This window comes from Coregonus lavaretus (assembly GCF_964263955.1).
Source record: "Coregonus lavaretus genome assembly, chromosome: 2".
Classification (NCBI taxonomy): Eukaryota; Metazoa; Chordata; class Actinopteri; order Salmoniformes; family Salmonidae; genus Coregonus; species Coregonus lavaretus.
The window spans coordinates 43,041,089-43,061,549 of record NC_139989.1 but is presented as its reverse complement, the minus strand read 5'-3'; the positions used below and the strand labels follow the sequence as shown (position 1 = coordinate 43,061,549).

At 44.4% G+C, this 20,461-nt stretch overlaps 3 protein-coding genes across 4 annotated transcripts; all 3 read left to right on the top strand.

Moving 5' to 3' along the window:
- The first annotated feature begins 403 nt into the window (after positions 1 to 403).
- On the top strand, positions 404 to 3,174 carry LOC311150422 (vascular cell adhesion protein 1-like). 2 transcript variants are annotated; one of them, XM_084187898.1, is made up of 6 exons: positions 404 to 553; positions 1,130 to 1,396; positions 1,553 to 1,885; positions 2,001 to 2,252; positions 2,369 to 2,416; positions 2,825 to 3,174. In XM_084187898.1, the coding sequence occupies exons 1-4, from the start codon at positions 502 to 504 to the stop codon at positions 2,249 to 2,251; spliced, it is 903 nt and encodes a 300-aa protein (XP_084044024.1). In that variant the 5' UTR covers positions 404 to 501; the 3' UTR covers position 2,252; positions 2,369 to 2,416; positions 2,825 to 3,174. The 2 variants fall into 2 exon arrangements, with proteins under 2 accessions (XP_084044024.1, XP_084044023.1); XM_084187897.1 differs by lacking the exon at positions 2,369 to 2,416 and having other exon boundaries at positions 421 to 553; positions 2,825 to 2,893.
- A 133-nt stretch (positions 3,175 to 3,307) lies between these two features.
- Positions 3,308 to 6,838, top strand: LOC311146009 (hsp90 co-chaperone Cdc37-like). Its single transcript, XM_084182444.1, has 8 exons — positions 3,308 to 3,666; positions 3,943 to 4,224; positions 4,333 to 4,438; positions 4,524 to 4,639; positions 5,197 to 5,319; positions 5,431 to 5,613; positions 5,729 to 5,800; positions 5,984 to 6,838. The coding sequence occupies exons 1-8, from the start codon at positions 3,556 to 3,558 to the stop codon at positions 6,122 to 6,124; spliced, it is 1,134 nt and encodes a 377-aa protein (XP_084038570.1). The 5' UTR covers positions 3,308 to 3,555; the 3' UTR covers positions 6,125 to 6,838.
- An 86-nt stretch (positions 6,839 to 6,924) lies between these two features.
- On the top strand, positions 6,925 to 20,411 carry LOC311145936 (non-receptor tyrosine-protein kinase TYK2-like). Its single transcript, XM_084182339.1, has 24 exons — positions 6,925 to 7,137; positions 7,806 to 8,014; positions 10,442 to 10,565; positions 11,211 to 11,343; positions 11,510 to 11,673; positions 11,878 to 12,262; positions 12,380 to 12,565; positions 12,805 to 12,962; positions 13,047 to 13,164; positions 13,298 to 13,481; positions 13,650 to 13,768; positions 14,010 to 14,183; positions 14,478 to 14,565; positions 14,831 to 14,958; positions 15,187 to 15,322; positions 15,708 to 15,859; positions 15,982 to 16,132; positions 16,238 to 16,329; positions 16,487 to 16,679; positions 18,481 to 18,599; positions 18,846 to 19,018; positions 19,136 to 19,253; positions 19,415 to 19,525; positions 19,616 to 20,411. The coding sequence occupies exons 2-24, from the start codon at positions 7,831 to 7,833 to the stop codon at positions 19,754 to 19,756; spliced, it is 3,531 nt and encodes a 1,176-aa protein (XP_084038465.1). The 5' UTR covers positions 6,925 to 7,137; positions 7,806 to 7,830; the 3' UTR covers positions 19,757 to 20,411.
- Positions 20,412 to 20,461: the final 50 nt, after the last annotated feature.

Below are 20,461 nucleotides of genomic sequence, written 5' to 3'. Positions count from 1 at the left end.
CTTCTGAAGTCATGGAACTCTATATGGGCATTTTCTAAAAACAGAAAAGAGATGTCATCTGAATAGCTTGGGGTTGTGCTGCTGTAACAATACATGACAGCGAACAGAACTACAGAAGATCTAGGCTGAGATTCTAGGAGTAGGAATACATTTTGGGCTGAAATATATAATGGGTCTGATATATCAACTCTCATTGAACATGAAAATACAGATTCTAACTAAATCACAAATAGATGATTAAAGGAAGATTTTCCCCTGTGGAATGTAGGCCTAATGAGTTACCATTGAGGAGGTCTGGCCTTGATGTCTGTCAAACTTCCTCTTCTCCCCCTCGGGGCCCTGCAGTCAGACACAGACTACGGTATGAGAGCCCTCGTTTGGTGAGGGAGGGCTTTTGTTTGTAATCACAGTTCACTTTGGAGTTGCCAAGCAGGACCAAGTCGGAATTCCACTCGCCTTTCAACTCCGACCATAGTGGACCTCAGCAAAGTCTGCAAAAAGATGGAAAACTACTTTCTAAAATGGATACTAACCTTTTGCATGTTCTGCACTGGTAAGATGTTGCAAGAGACAACATTTTATTATTCATAAGATTAGCTTATTCTCTGTGTTGTGCAATGCTTTTATTTGGAGTCGAGGGTAATGGGACATCTGCAGTAGAGGACTTAGTATCAACAAGTTTGTAGTTTGAAGACGTTTTTGGTAATAGAACTGGTCATAAATGGTTTTAAAGCTCTTTGGCAAAATGCTCTTATATAATATTGCATATATGAGTGTGTGAATTATTTACCTGTGCTTTGTCCACTGAAATTAAATGTGCACCCCAGAGATGATGGCAAAGTGGAACCTGCATCCCACCCAATCTTATATCCACAGTGATACAAACCGAACATAAACACCTGCTAAAGTCACACAATCAAATCACTGCAAGCAACATTTTCTTTGTATCTGTAAATGTTATTTTATTTAACAAATATGAATGTTGTGGATAGGCCAGCAATAATATAACTTTCTAATTTTATTATGAGATTATCATGATGATGATTAAAAAGATTGTGACAACGATGATGATGCTGATGAAGACGATGTAACAATGATGATGATGATGGTGATGATGTCCATGTCTCAGTGTCAAGTGAAGGATGCTCTCTGGAGCTGAAACCCTCCAGGGTGGTGGTGGGGTTTGGGGAGCCTGTGTCTGTCAGCTGTGAGGCCTCTCGCCCGGTGCGTGTTCTAGGCTGGGAGTCAGCCATCGGGTCAGCACACACCCAACAGGACCGTGCTGTCCAATGGAAGGTGGACAGTCTGATCGACTGGATCGAGGAGCCTATCTGCTACGGAGTCTTCTTCACTGCACCCAGACAGTGTGAGGAGAAACTCAACCTCATCCTTTACAGTGAGTCAACCTGGCCTAAATAAAGCTGCTTTAAAGGCAGAGCATGGGTGCAGTACATGCATCAGACCATATTTCATAATGATTAATTATATTTGTGGCGACTGCTACTACATGTACGTGTTGTGCTTGACACACTAACCAGCTGATCTTTCACAGAGACTCCAGACAGCGTCACTATCAGCTCAGCGAACCACACTGGTCCCATGTCAGAGGGGAAAGAGTACCAGCTGCTCTGTGATGTCCAGAACATTGCCCCCGTTCAGTACCTCACCCTGAGGTGGTACAGAGGGCAGACTGAAGTTTACAACCACTCTTTCTCTGACCTGACCCCTGCCTCCCCTGTCCAAGTATCCTCCATCCTCCTGATCACCCCAACCAAAGCTGATAACGGAGCCCAGTACAAGTGTGTGGCTCAGCTGGACTTGGGACCAGAGGGACCACAACCGTTTCCTTCAGTGACATCAGAGCCTCTCAACGTCTCTGTGAACTGTGAGTCTATCCACTCAACCTAACCATTAATAGTTTCATGAGAAACAATGAAATAAAATTGTGTTTGTGTATTTGTTTATTTGAAATATCCTTTCCCTTATACTTATTTTCTCAGACCCCCCATCCTTCCTCAGTCCTGAGGCTGAGACCCTGCACACTGGAGTGGGGGATGAAATCACATTAAACTGCACGGCTACAGGAAGCCCCAGTCCTGTGTACAGCTGGCAGTCTTCAGATCCCAAAGAGAAGATGGACGACCAACCTGTTTTTACCTCCTCCTCCTTGCTCCCAGGGACCTACACCTGCATTTCCTCTAATAAGATTGGCAAGAAGAGTAAGCAGTTCATCATCAAGACTAAGTCTTAAGGTAGGAGGACACAGCAAAGGGAGCATTGTTAAATGCAAACATTTAGTGGACAGAGCTAGCACTCCCTCCCATCACACTTGTTATAGAAGCCATTGTTCTTATTTGATTTTTCTAAGGTATGTAATGTGAGGAGTCTCTTGAAGGTACAAAGGGTCACATTGGAGGTATGTCACTTTAATAACTCTACCTACATGTACATCTTACCTCGTTAACCTCGACTAACTGGTGCCCCCGCACATTGACTCTGTGCCAGTACCCCCTGTATATAGCCTCGCTATTGTTATTTTACTGCTGCTCTTACATTATTTGTTACTTTTATTTTTTTCAATTTTTTAGTTTTTTTTAGGTATTCTTCCTTAAAACTGCATTGTTGGTTAAGGGCTTGTAAGGAAGCATTTCACTGTAAGGTCTACACCTATTGTATTCGGCGCATGTGACAAATACAATTTGATTTGATGTGATTTTTCCCCGCAGTGGAGTGTTGGCTTTAAAAAACAAAAGGTCAAATTTGGGGGATTAGCAGAGGGAAGATATTGTCTTTCTCTAAAATCAATTGCACTGTTTTGTTACAGGTGTGAGAGAGCGTCATCATTGTCAGCCAGACCATCACATAGAAAAAAAGGAATCGCCTTACATTTTTAAAGACTTTGGTCATGTAGTAGTTTATGGTAGCATATTATTGTGTTATGATTGATTATTGTTGTTATTGCAACATAACGTATACTTTGATGTGTTTAAATATATATGTAGGGTATACAGTTTACTTTCAGTGTGGAGAACCCTAGAACGCGAGGTAGTGTGAATAGTTATGCTATCCATTAATAAGCTATCCATTAACTTTATTTTGGAAATCTACATTGTTGTTGATGTTCTTTCTCTCTTTTTTACGTGTCATAATAACACTAATAAAATTACAAATGTATATTGCCAGTTGGTTTTATTATTATCAATGATGGTAGGCTATTATTATTATATCTACAAAATAGTATATCTATTTTTTTGTTTATTATAAAATTCTTATGCCTCACCCACATGCGTTTGCATTGACGTTCTTCAATGACGAGATTACGTAGAGACGTGGAAGACGTCTGAACGGAAACTTCCAGGGTTTCCTCCTTAGCTAGCTAAAGCTACATTGTTGTTCAGCAATAGTAAATATATTAGCTACCGATATAATTTCTAACAAGGTTTGAAGTTAGCTAGTTACGTTGTAATTGGATATCATTTGACTCACATCTGTTATTATCACGTTAACGTGCTCTTGCTGCAAGCAAAGTTTTAGCCTACTAGCTAGGTAGCTAGAATGACAAGTAGGATAGACTACAGCGTGTGGGACCACATTGAGGTTTCAGACGATGAAGATGACACGCATCCAAACATCGATACACCCAGCCTTTTCAAATGGAGACATGAGGTAACGTTATGTCGGTTAGAGTGATGCATTGGATAGCTAACGTTACTTGGTCTCTGTAAGTTAGCTAGTTATCACATTATTAGCTAGCTTGCTAGGTTTGCAGATGCTGTAGCTAGCAAATAGCTAGCTACATTATGTAAACAGCCTGCTATCGCTGATAAACGCAATGGAAAGATAAACATAACGTTTGTCACAACATTTGGCGTTATGTGTTGTATAGCTAGTTATCCTCGATGAGGTCCTTTTGTCCTGACCCCTCTCCCCACCATCTACTAGGCGCGTGTGGAACGAATGGAGCAGTTCATAAAGGCTGGTGAGGACCTGGAGAAGGGGCTGGCTGAATCTAAGCGCAAGTTGACTGAAGCACAGAAGAAGACAAAGAATCTGTCCAGTTCAGCCACGGACGATGCCAAAGCCGAGCTGAGCAAGGCACAGGCCGAGGAGAAGAGGCTGAAGAAGGAGGAGCGAGACTGGGAGAAGAAACTGGAGGACCACCGGCGGGAAGAGAAGAAGATGCCATGGAACGTGGACACACTCTGCAAGGAGGGCTTCAGCAAGGTGGGTTTAGTTGGTGGAACCACTGGTGCTCCCTGGCTGCAGGTGATGGTTATTTGCTGATGCCACGTGACATACCACACATGCTCTCTTCTTCTCTGTCTCTCCTAGAGCGTTATGAACGTTAAGCCAGATGTGAAGGAGGAGACAGAGGAGCAGAAAGAACAGAAACACAAGACCTTTGTTGAGAAGTATGAGAAAGCGATCAAACACTTTGGTGAGAGTCATTACCCCGTTCTTTGTTGTCCCCGTTCTTTGTGAGGTGTTGTCATGGTCATGTTCTCTGTTGTCTGTGTTGTCAGGTATGATGAAACGCTGGGACGACAGCCAGAAGTACCTATCAGACAACCCTCACCTGGTGTGCGAGGAGACGGCCAACTACCTAGTCATCATGTGCATTGACCTGGAGGTGGAGGAGGTGAGAGCAGGACCGTAATACTACAAACCTCACCACTAATAACCCATCAGGGCTTTCATCAACATTTACATTTACATTTACGTCATTTAGCAGACGCTCTTATCCAGAGCGACTTACAAATTGGTGCATTCACCTTATAGCCAGTGGGATAACCACTTTACAATGTGTTTTTTTTGGGGGTTGGGGTAAGGGAGGGGTAGAAGGATTACTTTATCCTATCCCAGGTATTCCTTAAAGAGGCGAGGACACTCATCAGGGTCATGTTCAGTAGGGTACAAGGTAGCAAAACATTTTGAAACAGAAAACTATAGTGTTTCTTGTTGGACAAGTCCAGGTAGTCCTTCCCTGTTTAAGTCCATTTTCTTACGTTTGGTACATAATGAACACAATCCTGGTGTAGAGAAGGTTATGAAGTAGGTCAGTAAGTGATCGTCTGATCCTCTTTATTTGCTCCAAAATGCCTCAGTACGAAGTACACATGCAGTTGCCTGTTCTTGATACAGATGAGCATACACAAGGCTTAACGTCAGTGTCCTGTTGATGTTTTCCCCCTGTAGAAGAAAGCTCTGATGGAGCAGGTGGCCCACCAGACCATAGTGATGCAGTTCATCCTAGAGCTGGCTAAGAGCCTAAAGGTGGATCCCCGCGGCTGCTTCCGTCAGTTCTTCGCCAAGATAAAGGTTTGTTTGCTTGTGACTGTAAGTGTGTCTGTGTGTAAAGGTAATACATTTCCCACTTGCACTCAATAGCAAAGCATATAGACTAACAACAGTTACATTTCCCTCTCTCAGACTGCAGATCAGCAGTATCAGGATGCCTTCAACGATGAGCTGGAGTCCTTTAAGGAGAGGGTGCGCGGCAGGGCCAAGATCCGCATCGAGAGGGCCATGAAGGAGTACGAAGAGGAGGAGAGACAGAAACGCCTGGGGCCCGGAGGACTGGACCCTGCCGAGGTGTATGAGTCCCTACCTGAGGTACAGGACATCTACTGCTGCACCTCCTCCTTTGTTTAGCACCATCCTTCCATCATAATCATCATCCCTACCTATGTTTTAGTTAAAGAAGCCATTTATTTTGTCCTGTTTGTAGGAGATGCAGAAATGTTTTGACGAGAAGGACATTGCCATGTTGCAGACTGTCATCACTAAGCTGGACCCAACAGTAGGTTACAAAACCAAATCCATTGCTGTGTTTCTTTTTGTTATATTGTCTTCCACATGCTCGGGGCAAGCACATGACAACATACATTGTACTACAAATGTAAAGGCACACTGAATAGTGACATAAAACCTCCTGAAGTTGTTATAAACTGGTGCTCTAAATGTAATTGTTCCCACCCCTCAGGAGGCTAAGGTCCACATGAAAAGATGCATTGACTCTGGCCTCTGGGTCCCTAACTCACGGGCAGACGAGGGAGACGACAAGGAGGAAGACGCTACTTATGAAGAGCTGAATAAGGAGATGGGTGAACAGAAGATAGAATGATTGACATTAATTGACTTTACGATGATGATATTTTCATCTATGTAGTCATTACTTCTATTTCTACTCCCAATGTTTTGTCATGAATTTGTCCTTAACGCTTTGGAACAATGTAACCTCTCTGTGGTGATGTCCACTCTTTGTGGACAACAATATCACACCAATATCACTTGCTGAATGCTTTTCTTTTTTTAAACATAATTCTTGCTTGGGCCTTATTAGTAAAGCTGTATTCTTAAACTTGTGTGTGCCTGTACATAGTCTCTTTGTGTGTGTGTGTGTGTGTGCGCCTGTACACTGTGTGTGTGTGTGTTAGCCAGCCAATCTGTTGTCTACCTTGTATTTGTGTGCTTTCAGTTGCTGGGGAACATTTTCTCTTTTTCATTCAATAGTCTCACTACAGGTTGTGCATGTATAGGGATAGGCACGGCAGGATTTGAGTTATTGATGTGATAGAATTATACATAGTGCTGTAACATGATGGTATGTAATGCATACTCTTTTGGTATAGCCTAGTACCTGAGATTGAAATTGGATCATATCAAAATGTGACATATTTTGAATCGCGGTGTACTGGTCCCTTTTTGCTAATTGGTTTCTCCTTCATTTGACCAGCAGGTGTCGCCTCACATCACCTTTTACGTTGATGGGAGAATCACTTTTATGAGTATTATTTGCTATTAAAAATAACACTGATGTGATTTACATGAGTCAGGATAGGGTGTTCTTGAATTTTGATTTATTTGAAACATTGTAAGATCGTTTCACCTGTCTTCCATTGCATAATAATGCTAAGTGCAACATCTATCCCACAAGCCTACTGTAGTACAGCTGGTTCAATGGGAGTGGCCAAATGTGTCTTTCAGTGTTTTCGTCTCGTAGCTGACTGCTCTATCTATGCGCTTCACGGAATTGCGTGGGAGTAGGGGAAATATGCATTAGGAAGTCATACGAAGACGACTTGGGTTCAACCTGCATTGGGTTTTTTGACTACACGTTTCAGACGCAACTAAATGGTAAGAAACCTATAGTTTGACAAATGTACAGTACAGTTTACAAATCCCCATGTTTATTCCAGCATTGGCGGATAAAGCATACTGAATCAATATTATAGGAAGTGGGCTTTATGCCTCTGGCTTACAATTGTTTACAGTACACAGTAGGCTATATACCACTATATCCGTGAGAAATCAGTTCGATGACACAGTGATTCATGTATTGGTGAGAAGAAATTGTGGAAACATTGGATAAATCATATCCGGATTTTCATGTCATGTTATCATTTCATTTGCGTCTTTACTGGTGTTCTTGTGCAATACCCGGAAGGCCTTACTAGAAAATATTGGATCATGTCGCGAGTTGTCTGAAAATGGTGTTGTTGCTGATAAATTACAAGGGAACAAATCTATTTGATCCAGATGTGCTTACTTGCTACAATAAGGCTTACATTGTATTTGAGTATATATATATTTTTTTTTACTGAAATGCCAGAATTCATTGTAATTTCAATACGTTTTTGATATAAACAAAACCAATGTATAAAGTCTAAAACATATGTCTTTCATTGTTATCTACTTTCCTTTTCAATGAGTGATTCTGCACTGCAAGACACTATTGGATTACTGCTTGTGGTAAATGCAAGATTACAGTGAAATACTTTTCTCTTACTTCCTACCTGTGACAGGTGTAGTGACCCAGCCTGGTCCACGATGTCTCGAAGTGGCCACTCCAAGAGTACCAGGAAAAGGTCATCCACAGGCCAGTGTGAGCCTCCTCAGGGACCAGGCGTCCATGTCTATCTGTTCTGGACCAAGGGAGGGGAGCGCTATCTGACCCACACAGAGGGCAAGGTGACAGCCGAGGAGCTTTCTATCTCTGCAGCACAGACTGTGGGTAAGAGCAAGTGCCATTTATTTTTGTAATGAAACAGATACAATATTTTGTGTGAGTATTGAGAAGGAATTTAGGGCTCTCAGGTTAGCTGTGTGGTGTTCTGTTTCCTCATGTTTGAGGACATTGGCAGCCTGGCACGTAAGGGTGTGTGTGGGTTGATGACCCCAGGCATTTGGGTTGCACAGTGCATTCGGAATGTATTCAGAACCCTTCACTATTTCCACATTGTTACGTTCAGCCATATTCTAAAATGATTTAAATAGTTGTTTCCCCCTCATCATACCCCATAATGACAAAGCAAAAACAGGTTTTGAGAAATGTTTGCAAATGTATTACAAATAAAAAAACGGAAATATCACATTTACATAAGTATTCAGACTCTTTACTTTGTTGAAGCACCTTTTGGCAGTGATTACAGCCTCAAGTCTTCTTGGGTATGACGCTACAAGCTTGGCACACCTGTATTCTTCTCTGCAGATCCTCTCAAGCTCTGTCAGGTTGGATGGGGAGCGTTGCTAAACAGCTATTTTCAGGTCTCTCCAGAGATGTTCGATTGGGTTCAAGTCCGGGCTCTGGATGGGCCACTCAAGGACATTCAGAGACTTGTCCCGAAGCCACTCCTGCGTTGTCTTGGCTGTGTGCTTAGAGTTGTTGTCCTGTTGGAAGGTGAACCTTCAATCCAGTCAGAGGTCCTGAGCACTCTGGAGCACGTTTTCATCAAGGATCTCTCTATACTTTGCTCCGTTCATCTTTCCATCGATCCTGACTAGTCTCCCAGTCCCTGCCGCTGAAAAACATCCCCAAAGCATGATGCTGCCACCATGCTTCACCGTAGGGATGGTATTGGCCAGTTAATGAGCAGTGCCTGGTTTCCTCCAGACGTGACACTTGGCATTCAGGCCAAAGAGTTCAATTTTGGTTTCATCAGACCAGAGAATCTTGTTTCTCATGGTCTGAGAGTCCTTTAGGTGCCTTTTGGCAAACTCCAAGCGGGTTGACATGTGCCTTTTACTGAGGAGTGGCTTCCGTCTGGCCACTCTACCATAAAGGCCTGATTGGTGCTGCAGAGATGGTTATCCTTCTGGAAGGTTCTCCCATTTCCACAGAGGAACTCGAGAGCTATCGGGTTCTTGGTCACCTCCCTGACCAAGGCCCTTCTCCCCCGATTGCTCAATTTGGCCAGGCGGCCAGCTCTAGGAAGAGTCTGGGTGTTTCCAAACTTCTACCATTTAAGAATGATGGAGGCCACTGTGTTCTTGGGGACCTTCAATGCTGCAGGAATGTTCTGGTACCCTTCCCCAGATCTGTGCCTCGACACAATCCTGTCTCGGAGCTCTATGGACAATTCCTTCGACCTCATGGCTTGGTTTTTGCCCTGACATGCACTGTCAACTGTGGGACCTTTATATAGACAGGTGTGTGCCTTTTCAAATCATGTCCAATCAATTGAATATACCACATGTGGACTCCAAGTTGTAGAAACATCTCAAGGATGATCAATGGAAACAAGATGCACCTGAGCTCCATTTTCAAGTCTCATAGAAAAGGGTATGAATACTTATGTAAATATGGTATTTCTGTTTTTTTTACAATTTACATTTACATTTCCATCATTTAGCAGACGCTCTTATCCAGAGCGACTTACAAATTGGTGCATTCAACTTATGGGGGACAACCACTTTTTTTCTTTTTTTATGGGGGGGGTGGGGAGGGAGGGGGGTAGAAGGATTACTTTATACTATTCCAGGTATTCCTTAAAGAGGTAGGGTTTCAAGTGTCTCCGGAAGGTGGTCAGTGACTCCGCTGTCCTGGCGTCGTGGGGGAGCTTGTTCCACCATTGAGGTGCCAGAGCAGCAAATAGCTTTGACTGGGCTGAGCGGGAACTGTGCTTCTGTAGAGGTAGGGGAGCTAGCAGGCCAGAGGTGGATGAACGTAGTGCCCTCGTTTGGGTGTAGGGTCTGATCAGAGCCTGAAGGTAAGGAGGTGCCGTTCCCCTCACAGCTCCGTAGGCAAGCACCGTGGTCTTGTAGTAGATGCGAGCCTCAACTGGAATCCAGTGGAGTGTGCGGAGGAGCGGGGTGACATGAGAGAACTTGGGAAGGTCGAACACCAGACGGGCTGCGGCGTTCTGGATAAGTTGTAGGGGTTTAATGGCACAGGCAGGGAGCCCAGCCAACAGCGAGTTGCAGTAATCCAGACGGGAGATGACAAGTGCAAAAATTAGCAAAAATGTCTAAAAACCTGTTTTTGCTTTGTCATTATGGGGTATTGTGTGTAGATTGATGAGGAAAATAAACGATTTAATCCACTTTAGAATAAGGCTGTAACAAAATGTGGAAAGGGGTCTGAATACTTTCCGAATGCGCTTTATGTCATTGAAAGGGTTCATCCAAGGTCTGTGTAAACTATATATCTGTCCCCCCCTAGGTATCACTCCACTGTGCCATGTCCTGTTTTCCCTATATGACCCTGAATCCCACTGCTGGTACAGTCCAAACCATTTCTTCAACCCAGAAGAGAAGACAATCCTGACACTACATTATCGCATGAGGTTAGTTAGTGTGTGTGTGTGTGTGTGTGTGTGTGTAAAAAAGGCTGTCCTGCTCCCCTACTCTCTACCTACATTTCCCTCACAGTCCCTTCAGTTTCCCTTGAGTCCCGTTAGTTTGGCTGTTCATTTTTTACATTTTACATTTTAGTCATTTAGCAGACGCTCTTATCCAGAGCGACTTACAGGAGCAATTAGGGTTAAGTGCCTTGCTCAAGGGCACATTTACGTCATTTAGCAGACGCTCTTATCCAGAGCGACTCACCAATTGGTGCGTTCACCCTATAGCCAGTGGGATAACCACTTTACAATGTTTGGGGGGGGGGGTAGAAGGATTACTTTATAATGAATGAAAAATGCTTAGTCATAACTGAACCTTACATTTACATTTACTGTTCAGCATACCTTAGTGACATCCTGTGGAGGGTCAAAACCCAAATCCCAGTCAGCATAATTGTACTAGCGGGTGAGAGCATTCACAGCCGACCGCTCAGACGGGCGAGGGCATACCAGCCAACCGTTTTTATAGTGTGTGTGTGTGTGTGTGTGTGAGAGAGAGAGAGTTAGTATCGGTATGGGGAGACAATGCACTGTATGCTTTTACGTACAGGCATATTTCTATAGGGGATTTTCTCTTTCTGTTCCCAGGTTTTACTTTCGGAATTGGCATGGGTTGAGTGAGAAGGAGCCGTCAGTGCTGCGATATGACCCACGGTCAGGAACAGGGCACAAGGGTTCACCTCTACTAGAAATGCCCTCCCTGGAATACCTCTTCTCCCAGGTGAGTTTCAGAATGAGGCGTGGTTTATCCTAAATATGTTTGTATTCATATATTCCTGTGGAAGTGTACATTCACATAACAATCCTGTCACACTTTTTTTATTATTTATATTGTGAACATGTGTAAGAAAAAGTAAAATAAGTCATTTCCCTTTTATTTGTCTTAGGCAAAGTTTGATTTTGTGAATGATGTCATGCCGATGGAGGATGCTCAGGGAAAGGAAGAGTTGAGTCGCTTTAAGAATGAGAGTCTGGGGATGGCTGTGCTGCACCTCTCTCACCAGGCCCTGCACTCAGGCTGCACGCTACAGGAAGTGGCCAAGTCCGTCAGGTAAGCCATGAGTCAGAGTGGATGGGTGCATTGCTTCAGGAAGGGCTTTGACAAGGTTTCAGACGTTACTGTAGTCTGAGGCTGTGTTCAAAATGTCACCTTATTCACTAGCAAAAGTAGTGCACTATATAGGGAATCTAGTGCCATTACAAACGCAGCCTTAATGTTTTGTATTACTTCCATATTCCCCTTGCCATACTGTAGCTTCCTGCGCTGCATTCCGAGATCCTTCTCCAAACACATAGCGAGGGACAACTTCCTGACCAAGATCCGTATCCGGCGTGTGTTTGCTGACTTTGTGAGGACCTTCCAGAAGCACACTGTGGACGTAGGACGCCTGGGCTCCAAGGAGGTCATGTATAAATACCTGTCTACTCTGGAGTACCTAGCCCCCCACTTCGGCACTGAGACCTTCCTCGCGGCCCACCTGGAGCTGAGGCAGGACGGGGGCGACGGGAGCGGCTCCTACCTCACCTCCAGCCATGCCCACGGGGCCTCTGACCCTGAGAACTTTGGCCATCAGGCCACGCATGAGGTCATGGTGTCTGGTACCAAGGGGATTCAGTGGAGGAAGATCACCGTGCAGAAGGTATGTCTGTCTGTCCCATTGGATGTCTATCAGGCTTTAGTTAGAACTGTGAGTTTTGCCTTTGTGTTTCTCGTAGCCTTCTTTGGAATGCTCTGTAACTTTGTCTATCCATTCTAGGCTCAGGCCAACAGTTACTTTGGGAACGATTACTTAGGGAATCTGAAAAGTGTGAAGCAATCGCTCCTCCAGCAAGAACCGAAATCCTCCGACACATGGACGTCTTTCTGCGACTTCCCTGAAATCTCCCACATCGCCATCACTGGAGCCAACGTCAGCATCATTAAACAGGACAACTTCTCTATGGTTAGAGCACCTGCCTCTCAACTGCTTTCTGTTGGGCCCCAATCTTATCTTGAGATATACACACGTAACTCAAGATTTATACGAAAGCCTGAGTCAAGCGTGCAGATCTCAAGTTAGGTTTGGGTGTGTGTGAAGTTGCATCTTACTGTATGATATATGTCTATATGGAAGCGGGGTGTGTGACTGTGAAATGTGTGTAGGTGGTGTTTTCTGGGGATGATATGTTTATATGTGTGTAGGAGGTTCAATTGAAGTCCAGCCTGGAGGCTCTGTCTTTCGTCTCTCTCCTGGACGGGTACTTCCGGCTCACTGCAGACGCACACCACTACCTGTGTCACGAGGTGGCTCCGCCCAGAGTAGTGCTCAGTGCCACCAATGGCCTCCATGGACCAATGAAGTGAGTAACACACACACACATACACACACACACACACACACACACTACCCTGGCTCCCACTACAATTCTGACTGTCTTTTTCAGTGATGAATTTGTGCTGCAGAGACTGAGGAAGGAAGCAGTTGAAGAGGGAGCCTTTCTTGTGCGCTGGAGCGTCCTCGACTACCACCGCATCATATTAGCTGTTCTAAACAAGAGTCAGGTAAAAGTGCCTCCACACCAAACCCTGAAGGATGGGGAACATGGAAAATGTAGGGTAAAAAAATATAAAAGCAATACAATGTCATTAGAAGTTATATATTTGGATGCATGTGTGTGTCTTCGCTGGCCTATAGAATGGACAAGCTGAAATCCACAAGCAGTTCAGGATCCTGCAGAGGGGTTCAGTGTTTGCTCTGGAAGGCTGGGACCGAGAGTTCTCCACTGTCAAGGAGCTCACCGACAGCCTCAAGACCTTTGTGCTCAAGTCTGGCACGGACAATTTCACTGTGAAGAAATGCTGCCTACCCCGACCTGCAGGTTACTTTGTGTGTGATGTGTGTTTTATAGATGTGCATTGGTGTTGTTATACCCCTAACTTAAAACAGCTCAACATATGTACAGAGATGTTATTCTGTAAGTGAGTGTTGTATTGTGTGTCCATGTTTTCCTGTACTGTATTTGAACGAGTGTTTGTGTATGCTGTAGAACTGTCCAACCTCTTGGTGATGAGGCAGGGTGCAGACCTGTGTGTTCAGCCTGACTCTGTGGCCCTCTGTCTGACTCAGCTGAGGTTCCATCAGATCAAAGACAAGGAGATCACCCAGGTGAGAGAGAGCATTCATCTCTTCTATATATCTCTCTGTCAGCGCCCTCCTTTGTGTATGTTTCACCTGGGTTATATTCAGTAGGGCACACCGTAGCGAAACACTTTGCAACAGTACCTCCCCGTTTCACTTAATTTCAAGACATTTTTCCCTACTGAACACTAATGCACTTCTCTATTTTTGTCTGGTTTCTACCCAGTACTTCTAAAATGTCTGTATGTCTGTTTGTCCCTGTGCTCAGGAGCAGCATCTGGGCCGTGGGACCAGGACCAACATATACTCTGGCATTCTGTTGGTGTGGGGCGGAGCGGAGGATGAGGATGAGGAGGACAAGTGGAACAACAACCTTACTGATTGCAAAGGGATCCGAGTGGTTCTTAAGATCTTGGACCAGAGCCACAAGGACATAGCATTAGTGAGTTACCATTACTGTATCATTGCCAGCTCATTATCCTCCTACAAGCATTGATCGCGTGATGAGTAACCTTACCTGAGACCTGAAGACTTTAGCTCTGTCAAATAATGCCTGGGCTTTAGCTCTGTGCGATAACACCATCCCACGTTCCAATTCAGTTTGCCACTATCACACAACGGTTTCTTATGGACCTTGTTGGTTATAAACTACAGTTTTCACCAATTCAACTCTGTTGAATGTGAACCTTTGTTTACAATGTCATGATAATCCTTCCTCTTTCCTATCCTCTCATAGGCGTTCTTTGAAACAGCCAGTCTGATGAGCCAAGTATCTCACAGTCACCTGGTCTTTGTACACGGAGTGTCTGTCAAAGGATCTGAGAGTAAGTCACCATGCCACTACTCAACCTCACACTTCCTCATTCAGCTGTGCAACTTCCTTCTTCAGCGCTGACACTTCCCTCTCAGAAGGTGAATTGTATTGGTTGTTTGAATTACAAGGCAACTGTACTGGTGTACAGTACAACCACAAGCCTGACTCTCAGCCAAACCATAGCCCTTTAATTAGACTGAATACATTGAAGTTGCGGTCATCTGTAACAGTGGTGTGATCCTTGATAATAATCCTTGTCTTTGACCTGTCTGCAGACATCATGGTGGAGGAGTTTGTGGAGTTTGGCCCTCTGGATGTGTTCCTGCGAAGGGAAAGGGCGCTGGTCACTCCTCAGTGGAAATTTACTGTAGCCAAACAGCTGGCCAGTGCCCTGAGCTACCTGGTAAGTCAGCCTGATTCCCTCACATCACAAACAACTACCATTATTCCTCACTCATTATATGAAACAATGATCTTTTAGGGTGTTGATCTCCTGTCTTCTGTGATAGCCCCTCCATTTCAAACTCCAAACCCTTGTGTCTATAGTTAATGTATTGCCAACCCTTATCTCCCACTGTTGAGTGTCCTGAATGTACTGCATGTTGTAACCCCTACCACCTGGTTACTGCAGGAGACTAAACAACTGGTACATGGTAACGTCTGTGCCAAAAACATTCTGGTGGCTCGCCGTGGTCTGGAGCAGGGCACCTTTCCCTTCATCAAGCTGAGCGATCCAGGCATCGCCCTCAACGTGCTGTCCAGAGAAGGTTAGTTCCTACCTGTCCAATAAAACAGTTAGTTCCTACCAGACCACTTCCATGTTGGGCAACACTCACTACATGACAAATAGAATCTCTCCACAGTGAGTTATTTTATTTAGGCAACTCTTGATTTCCGTCTCTGGTGGTTTTGCTTAGTCTTAATTATTTTAGATCAGATTGAGTCACAGGAAGCCCTGCGCAAACCACTTCCTGGTTGCTGTGAGGCCCATTTCCTGTTGTCTTGCACTTGTCATCATATTGACACTTAGCAGGAAGGCTTTAGAGGTTATGTTGTTTGTGCTGTGAGACCATGTGATTCATGTAGCTACTGAATGAAGTGGTATTATATAGCCGAGCCTGGTCTGAGTTAGACTGTCTGTGTGCCCTACAGAGCGTGTCGAGCGAATCCCATGGATCGCCCCGGAGTGTGTGCCAAGCGGTGCCCCCATCGGCCGCGCTGCCGACCAGTGGAGCTTTGGTGCCACACTGCTGGAGATCTGCAACAATGGAGATTTGCCCATGAGTGGCAGCACACTCACTGAGGTACCTACAGCCCTATCATCACTGCCCTCCAATTCTCCTCCTCTAATCATAACTCATTTATCTGCCATCCTCTTACCATGCCTGTGATTCATGCTGACCCCTGACCTCTCTCCTGCCAACAGAAAGAGCGTTTTTACGCGACGCGGAGTCGCCTCACCGAGCCCTCGTCGCAGGAACTGGCCAGCTTCATTAGCATGTGTTTGACCTACGAACCCCGGGAGAGGCCGTCCTTCCGCACTGTGCTTAGAGAGCTCACTGAGCTACAGATCAAGAGTATGTCCTCTCCTTTTATTCAGTTTCCTCTTCTGTCTTTAGATTGACCACATTTTAATGATTGATTACTGTTGCTTTAATGTTGCTGTCATGGTTTCTGATCAGATCCTGACATATCCCCCCTGGAGTCTCGCCCCGACGTTGACCCGAACGTTTTCCTAAAACGCTACTTGAAAAAGATCCGGGACTTAGGAGAGGTGAGTTAATTTCCCCGCAGAACAACATGACTCTTATAAACCCCTCAGTGCTCTTCATCTTCTGTTGTACTTTGTGATCTACTAGCTTTATGTAAAACAGTATTCCCTGGCCTCCCTCTAACTGAGAGAATGCTTTGTGCTCTCTCTCTGTCTCCAGGGTAACTTTGGGAAGGTGATGCTCTATGTGTATGACCCAGCCAACGACGGGACAGGGGACTATGTGGCAGTGAAGGCCCTGAAGCATGAGGGAGGCAGCCATCTCCATGAAGGCTGGATGAAGGAGATTGAGATCCTCAAGTCTCTTTACCACAGCAACATAGTCAAGTACAAGGGCTGCTGCTCTGAGCTGGGTGAGTGGCATGTGATCCAGTCAAGCTCACCTGTCTGTCATCCACCTGCTGTATATGACCAGCAGTCTCATTTTCATACAATGCTTGTTTATTACGTTTCTTGCTTGGCTCCTTCCTACATATTACATGTTCAAGTGTGGGGGTTTCCAGCATCTGTTCACATACAGTGAGGGAAAAAAGTATTTGATCCCCTGCTGATTTTGTACGTTTGCCCACTGACAAAGAAATGATCAGTCTATAATTTTAATGGTAGGTTTATTTGAACAGTGAGAGACAGAATAACAACAAAAGAATCCAGAAAAACGCATGTCAAAAATGTTATAAATTGATTTGCATTTTAATGAGGGAAATAAGTATTTGACCCCTCTGCAAAACATGACTTAGTACTTAGTGGCAAAACCCTTATTGGCAATCACAGAGTTCAGACGTTTCTTGTAGTTGGCCACCAGGTTTGCACACATCTCAGGAGGGATTTTGTTCCACTCCTCTTTGCAGATCTTCTCCAAGTCATTAAGGTTTCGAGGCTGACGTTTGGCAACTCGAACCTTCAGCTCCCTCCACAGATTTTCTATGGGATTAAGGTCTGGAGACTGGCTAGGCCACTTCAGGACCTTAATGTGCTTTTTCTTGAGCCACTCCTTTGTTGCCTTGGCCGTGTGTTTTGGGTCATTGTCATGCTGGAATACCCATACACGACCCATTTGCAATGCCCTGGCTGAGGGCAGGAGGTTCTCACCCAAGATTTGACGGTACATGGCCCCGTCCATCGTCCCTTTGATGCGGTGAAGTTGTCCTGTCCCCTTAGCAGAAAAACACCCCCAAAGCATAATGTTTCCACCTCCATGTTTGACAGTGGGGATGGTGTTCTTAAGGTCATAGGCAGCATTCCTCCTCCTCCAAACATGGCGAGATGAGTTGAGGTCGATTTTGGTCTCATCTGACCACAACACTTTCACCCAGTTCTCCTCTGAATCATTCAGATGTTCATTGGCAAACTTCAGACGGCCCTGTATATGTGCTTTCTTGAGCAGGGGGACCTTGCGGGCGCTGCAGGATTTCTGTCCTTCACGCCGTAGTGTGTTACCAATTGTTTTCTTGGTGACTGGTCCCAGCTGCCTTGAGATCATTGACAAAATCCTCTCGTGTAGTTCTGGGCTGATTCCTCACCGTTCTCATGATCATTGCAACTCCACGAGGTGAGATCTTGCATGGAGCCCCAGGCCGAGGGACATTGACAGTTATTTAGTGTTTCTTCCATTTGCGAATAATCGCACCAACTGTTGTCACCTTCTCACCAAGCTGTTTGGCGATGGTCTTGTAGCCCATTCCAGCCTTGTGTAGGTCTACAATCTTGTCCCTGACATCCTTGGAGAGCTCTTTGGTCTTGGCCATGGTGGAGAGTTTGAATCTGATTGATGGATTGCTTCTGTGGACAGGTGTCTTTTATACAGGTAACGAGCTGAGATTAGGAGCACACTCCTAATCTCAGTTTGTTACCTGTATAAAAGACACCTGGGAGCCAGAAATCTTTCTGATTGAGAGGGGGTCAAATACTTATTGTAAATCAATTTATAACATTTTTTACATGCGTTTTTCTGGATTTTGTTGTTGTTATTCTGTCTCTCACTGTTCAAATAAACCTACCATTAAAATTATAGACTGATCATTTCTTTGTCAGTGGGCAAACGTACAAAATCAAATACTTTTTTCCCCTCACTGTATATAGTAAACATGTGTAGGGTAGCATCTGTATGTATGAGTGACTGCTGTAAATGCCTGTTTTGTTGTTGTCTCTCCACAGGAGGGCAGATGGTACAGCTGATTATGGAGTACCTACCCCTGGGCAGCCTCAAAGAGTACCTATTCAAACACCGCCTGGGCGTGGCTCACAGCCTCCTCTTTGCACAGCAGATATGCCAGGTGAGACGAGAGCACTGCACGGGGGGCTGGTAATATAAAGATATATGTAATCTAGATATCTTCTAATGTTCTGTATAGTTCTATGGCTGGTATACTGTTTGGGTTCAATTTGAAGATTTGCTATCCAATATTGGAAAATTGTTTAATACAACAATGGATGAAAGTACTGTATTTTCTTCTCTAACCACCACTCTCTTTGGCCTTGGCCTCCCTCATCTCTCCTGCTGTTTTTACTCTCCTTTTAAGGGGATGGATTACCTGCACTCCAGGAGATACATCCACCGGGACTTGGCTGCCCGGAACGTGCTGGTGGAGAATGAGCATCTGGTGAAGATTGGGGACTTTGGCTTGACCAAATACATCCCAGAGGGAGATGTTTACTACCGTGTGCGTGAGGATGGAGTCAGCCCTGTGTACTGGTGAGTCCTGGAGCCATTGAGCAATTACTTTCCTTGCTGGGCTCTTGGCTGCTAATTTAGAGTCCAGATGTGTGCATTAAAAAGGTGTCTTACAGTAACCTTTGACTAATTTTACAGGTATGCGATTGAGTGTCTGAAGGAGAGCAAGTTTTCCTTCTCTTCAGACATTTGGTCCTTTGGCGTGACGCTCTATGAGATCCTGACCCACTGTGACAGACCTCAGAGCCCTCCAATGGTACGAAACCACACCCTCCGTCTCTCTCAACCAGCTCAGTCTAAATCTGCATGATCCATTTAATCAAGGCCACCAACCTTTTACATAAAAATGATACAGTCAGTGTGTGGTTTGGTGAGTGTATTTATTGTGACGTGTGCGTTTGTATGTGTTTTTTATAGAAGTTCATTCAGATGATGAGGAACATGGATGGTCAGATGACGGTGATGGTGCTAATCAAGCTGCTGGAGAAACACAATAGGTTGCCCTGCCCCCGAGACTGTCCTCCTGAGGTAAAGCATACAGCTAAACACTCACACAGTCTTCATTATTTCTGTAAGCCAAATGCACCTAGGGAAATGAACATGTCTTGTTTTCAACAGGTGCACATGTTGATGCAGCAGTGTTGGGACTTTGACCCCGCGAGAAGGCCATCTTTCAAATCCCTCATTGAGACCATTGAAGCAATTCGCAAGACGTATGAATGGCAACCCAATGTGCAGCTGGCCCAAATTAGCCAATGATAACCTTACTTTTCCACAGGCCAACTGGCCTTACTCCTGTATACCTCAGCACTTTGCTACATAACTCTACTCTAGTCTACACCACAGTGCCCTCTGTCTGTTCTGAAGGAGTAGACTACTCTTTGTATTAATAAATGGGAACTCAGATTTTTAGTCATTCTCATCCATTCATTCATATAGATGACCCCTTAGTGATGGCACAAACCTTGTCTTATTTTGATGCGACAGATAATATGTTTTAGGTGTGAAATTCCCTGAATGGCAGCCATCGTGCTGTCTCAGGAGTAGAACCGGGTCCATGTTCCATGACCCAATTAGGTTCTAAATTTTAGCCAGAGTTGGAGGATGCCATTCATTTGAAATATTTACTATCCAGAACAGGAGAGGCGCAGTCATTCAACATGGTTTGTCATTTATAATGTTGACCTTATTAATATAACACTTCAATTGAGGCATGTATATTACCAACAGTTTCCTTATTTCTTTATTGCTGTAAATATAAAACATGTATTGTTTTTTTATTGTATCATATGTTTTTCCTTATGTTTGTATGTATTAAATGTTTGAGTGGACGAATGCTGAAAATTAAGCATCTGTATCACTTGTCAGATCGATGACTGTGTTTAATAAATTTGACCAAAGCTAAAAAAAAATGCAGGATGTGAATTATGTCATCATTTGTAACACTTTCACCTAATGTAAATG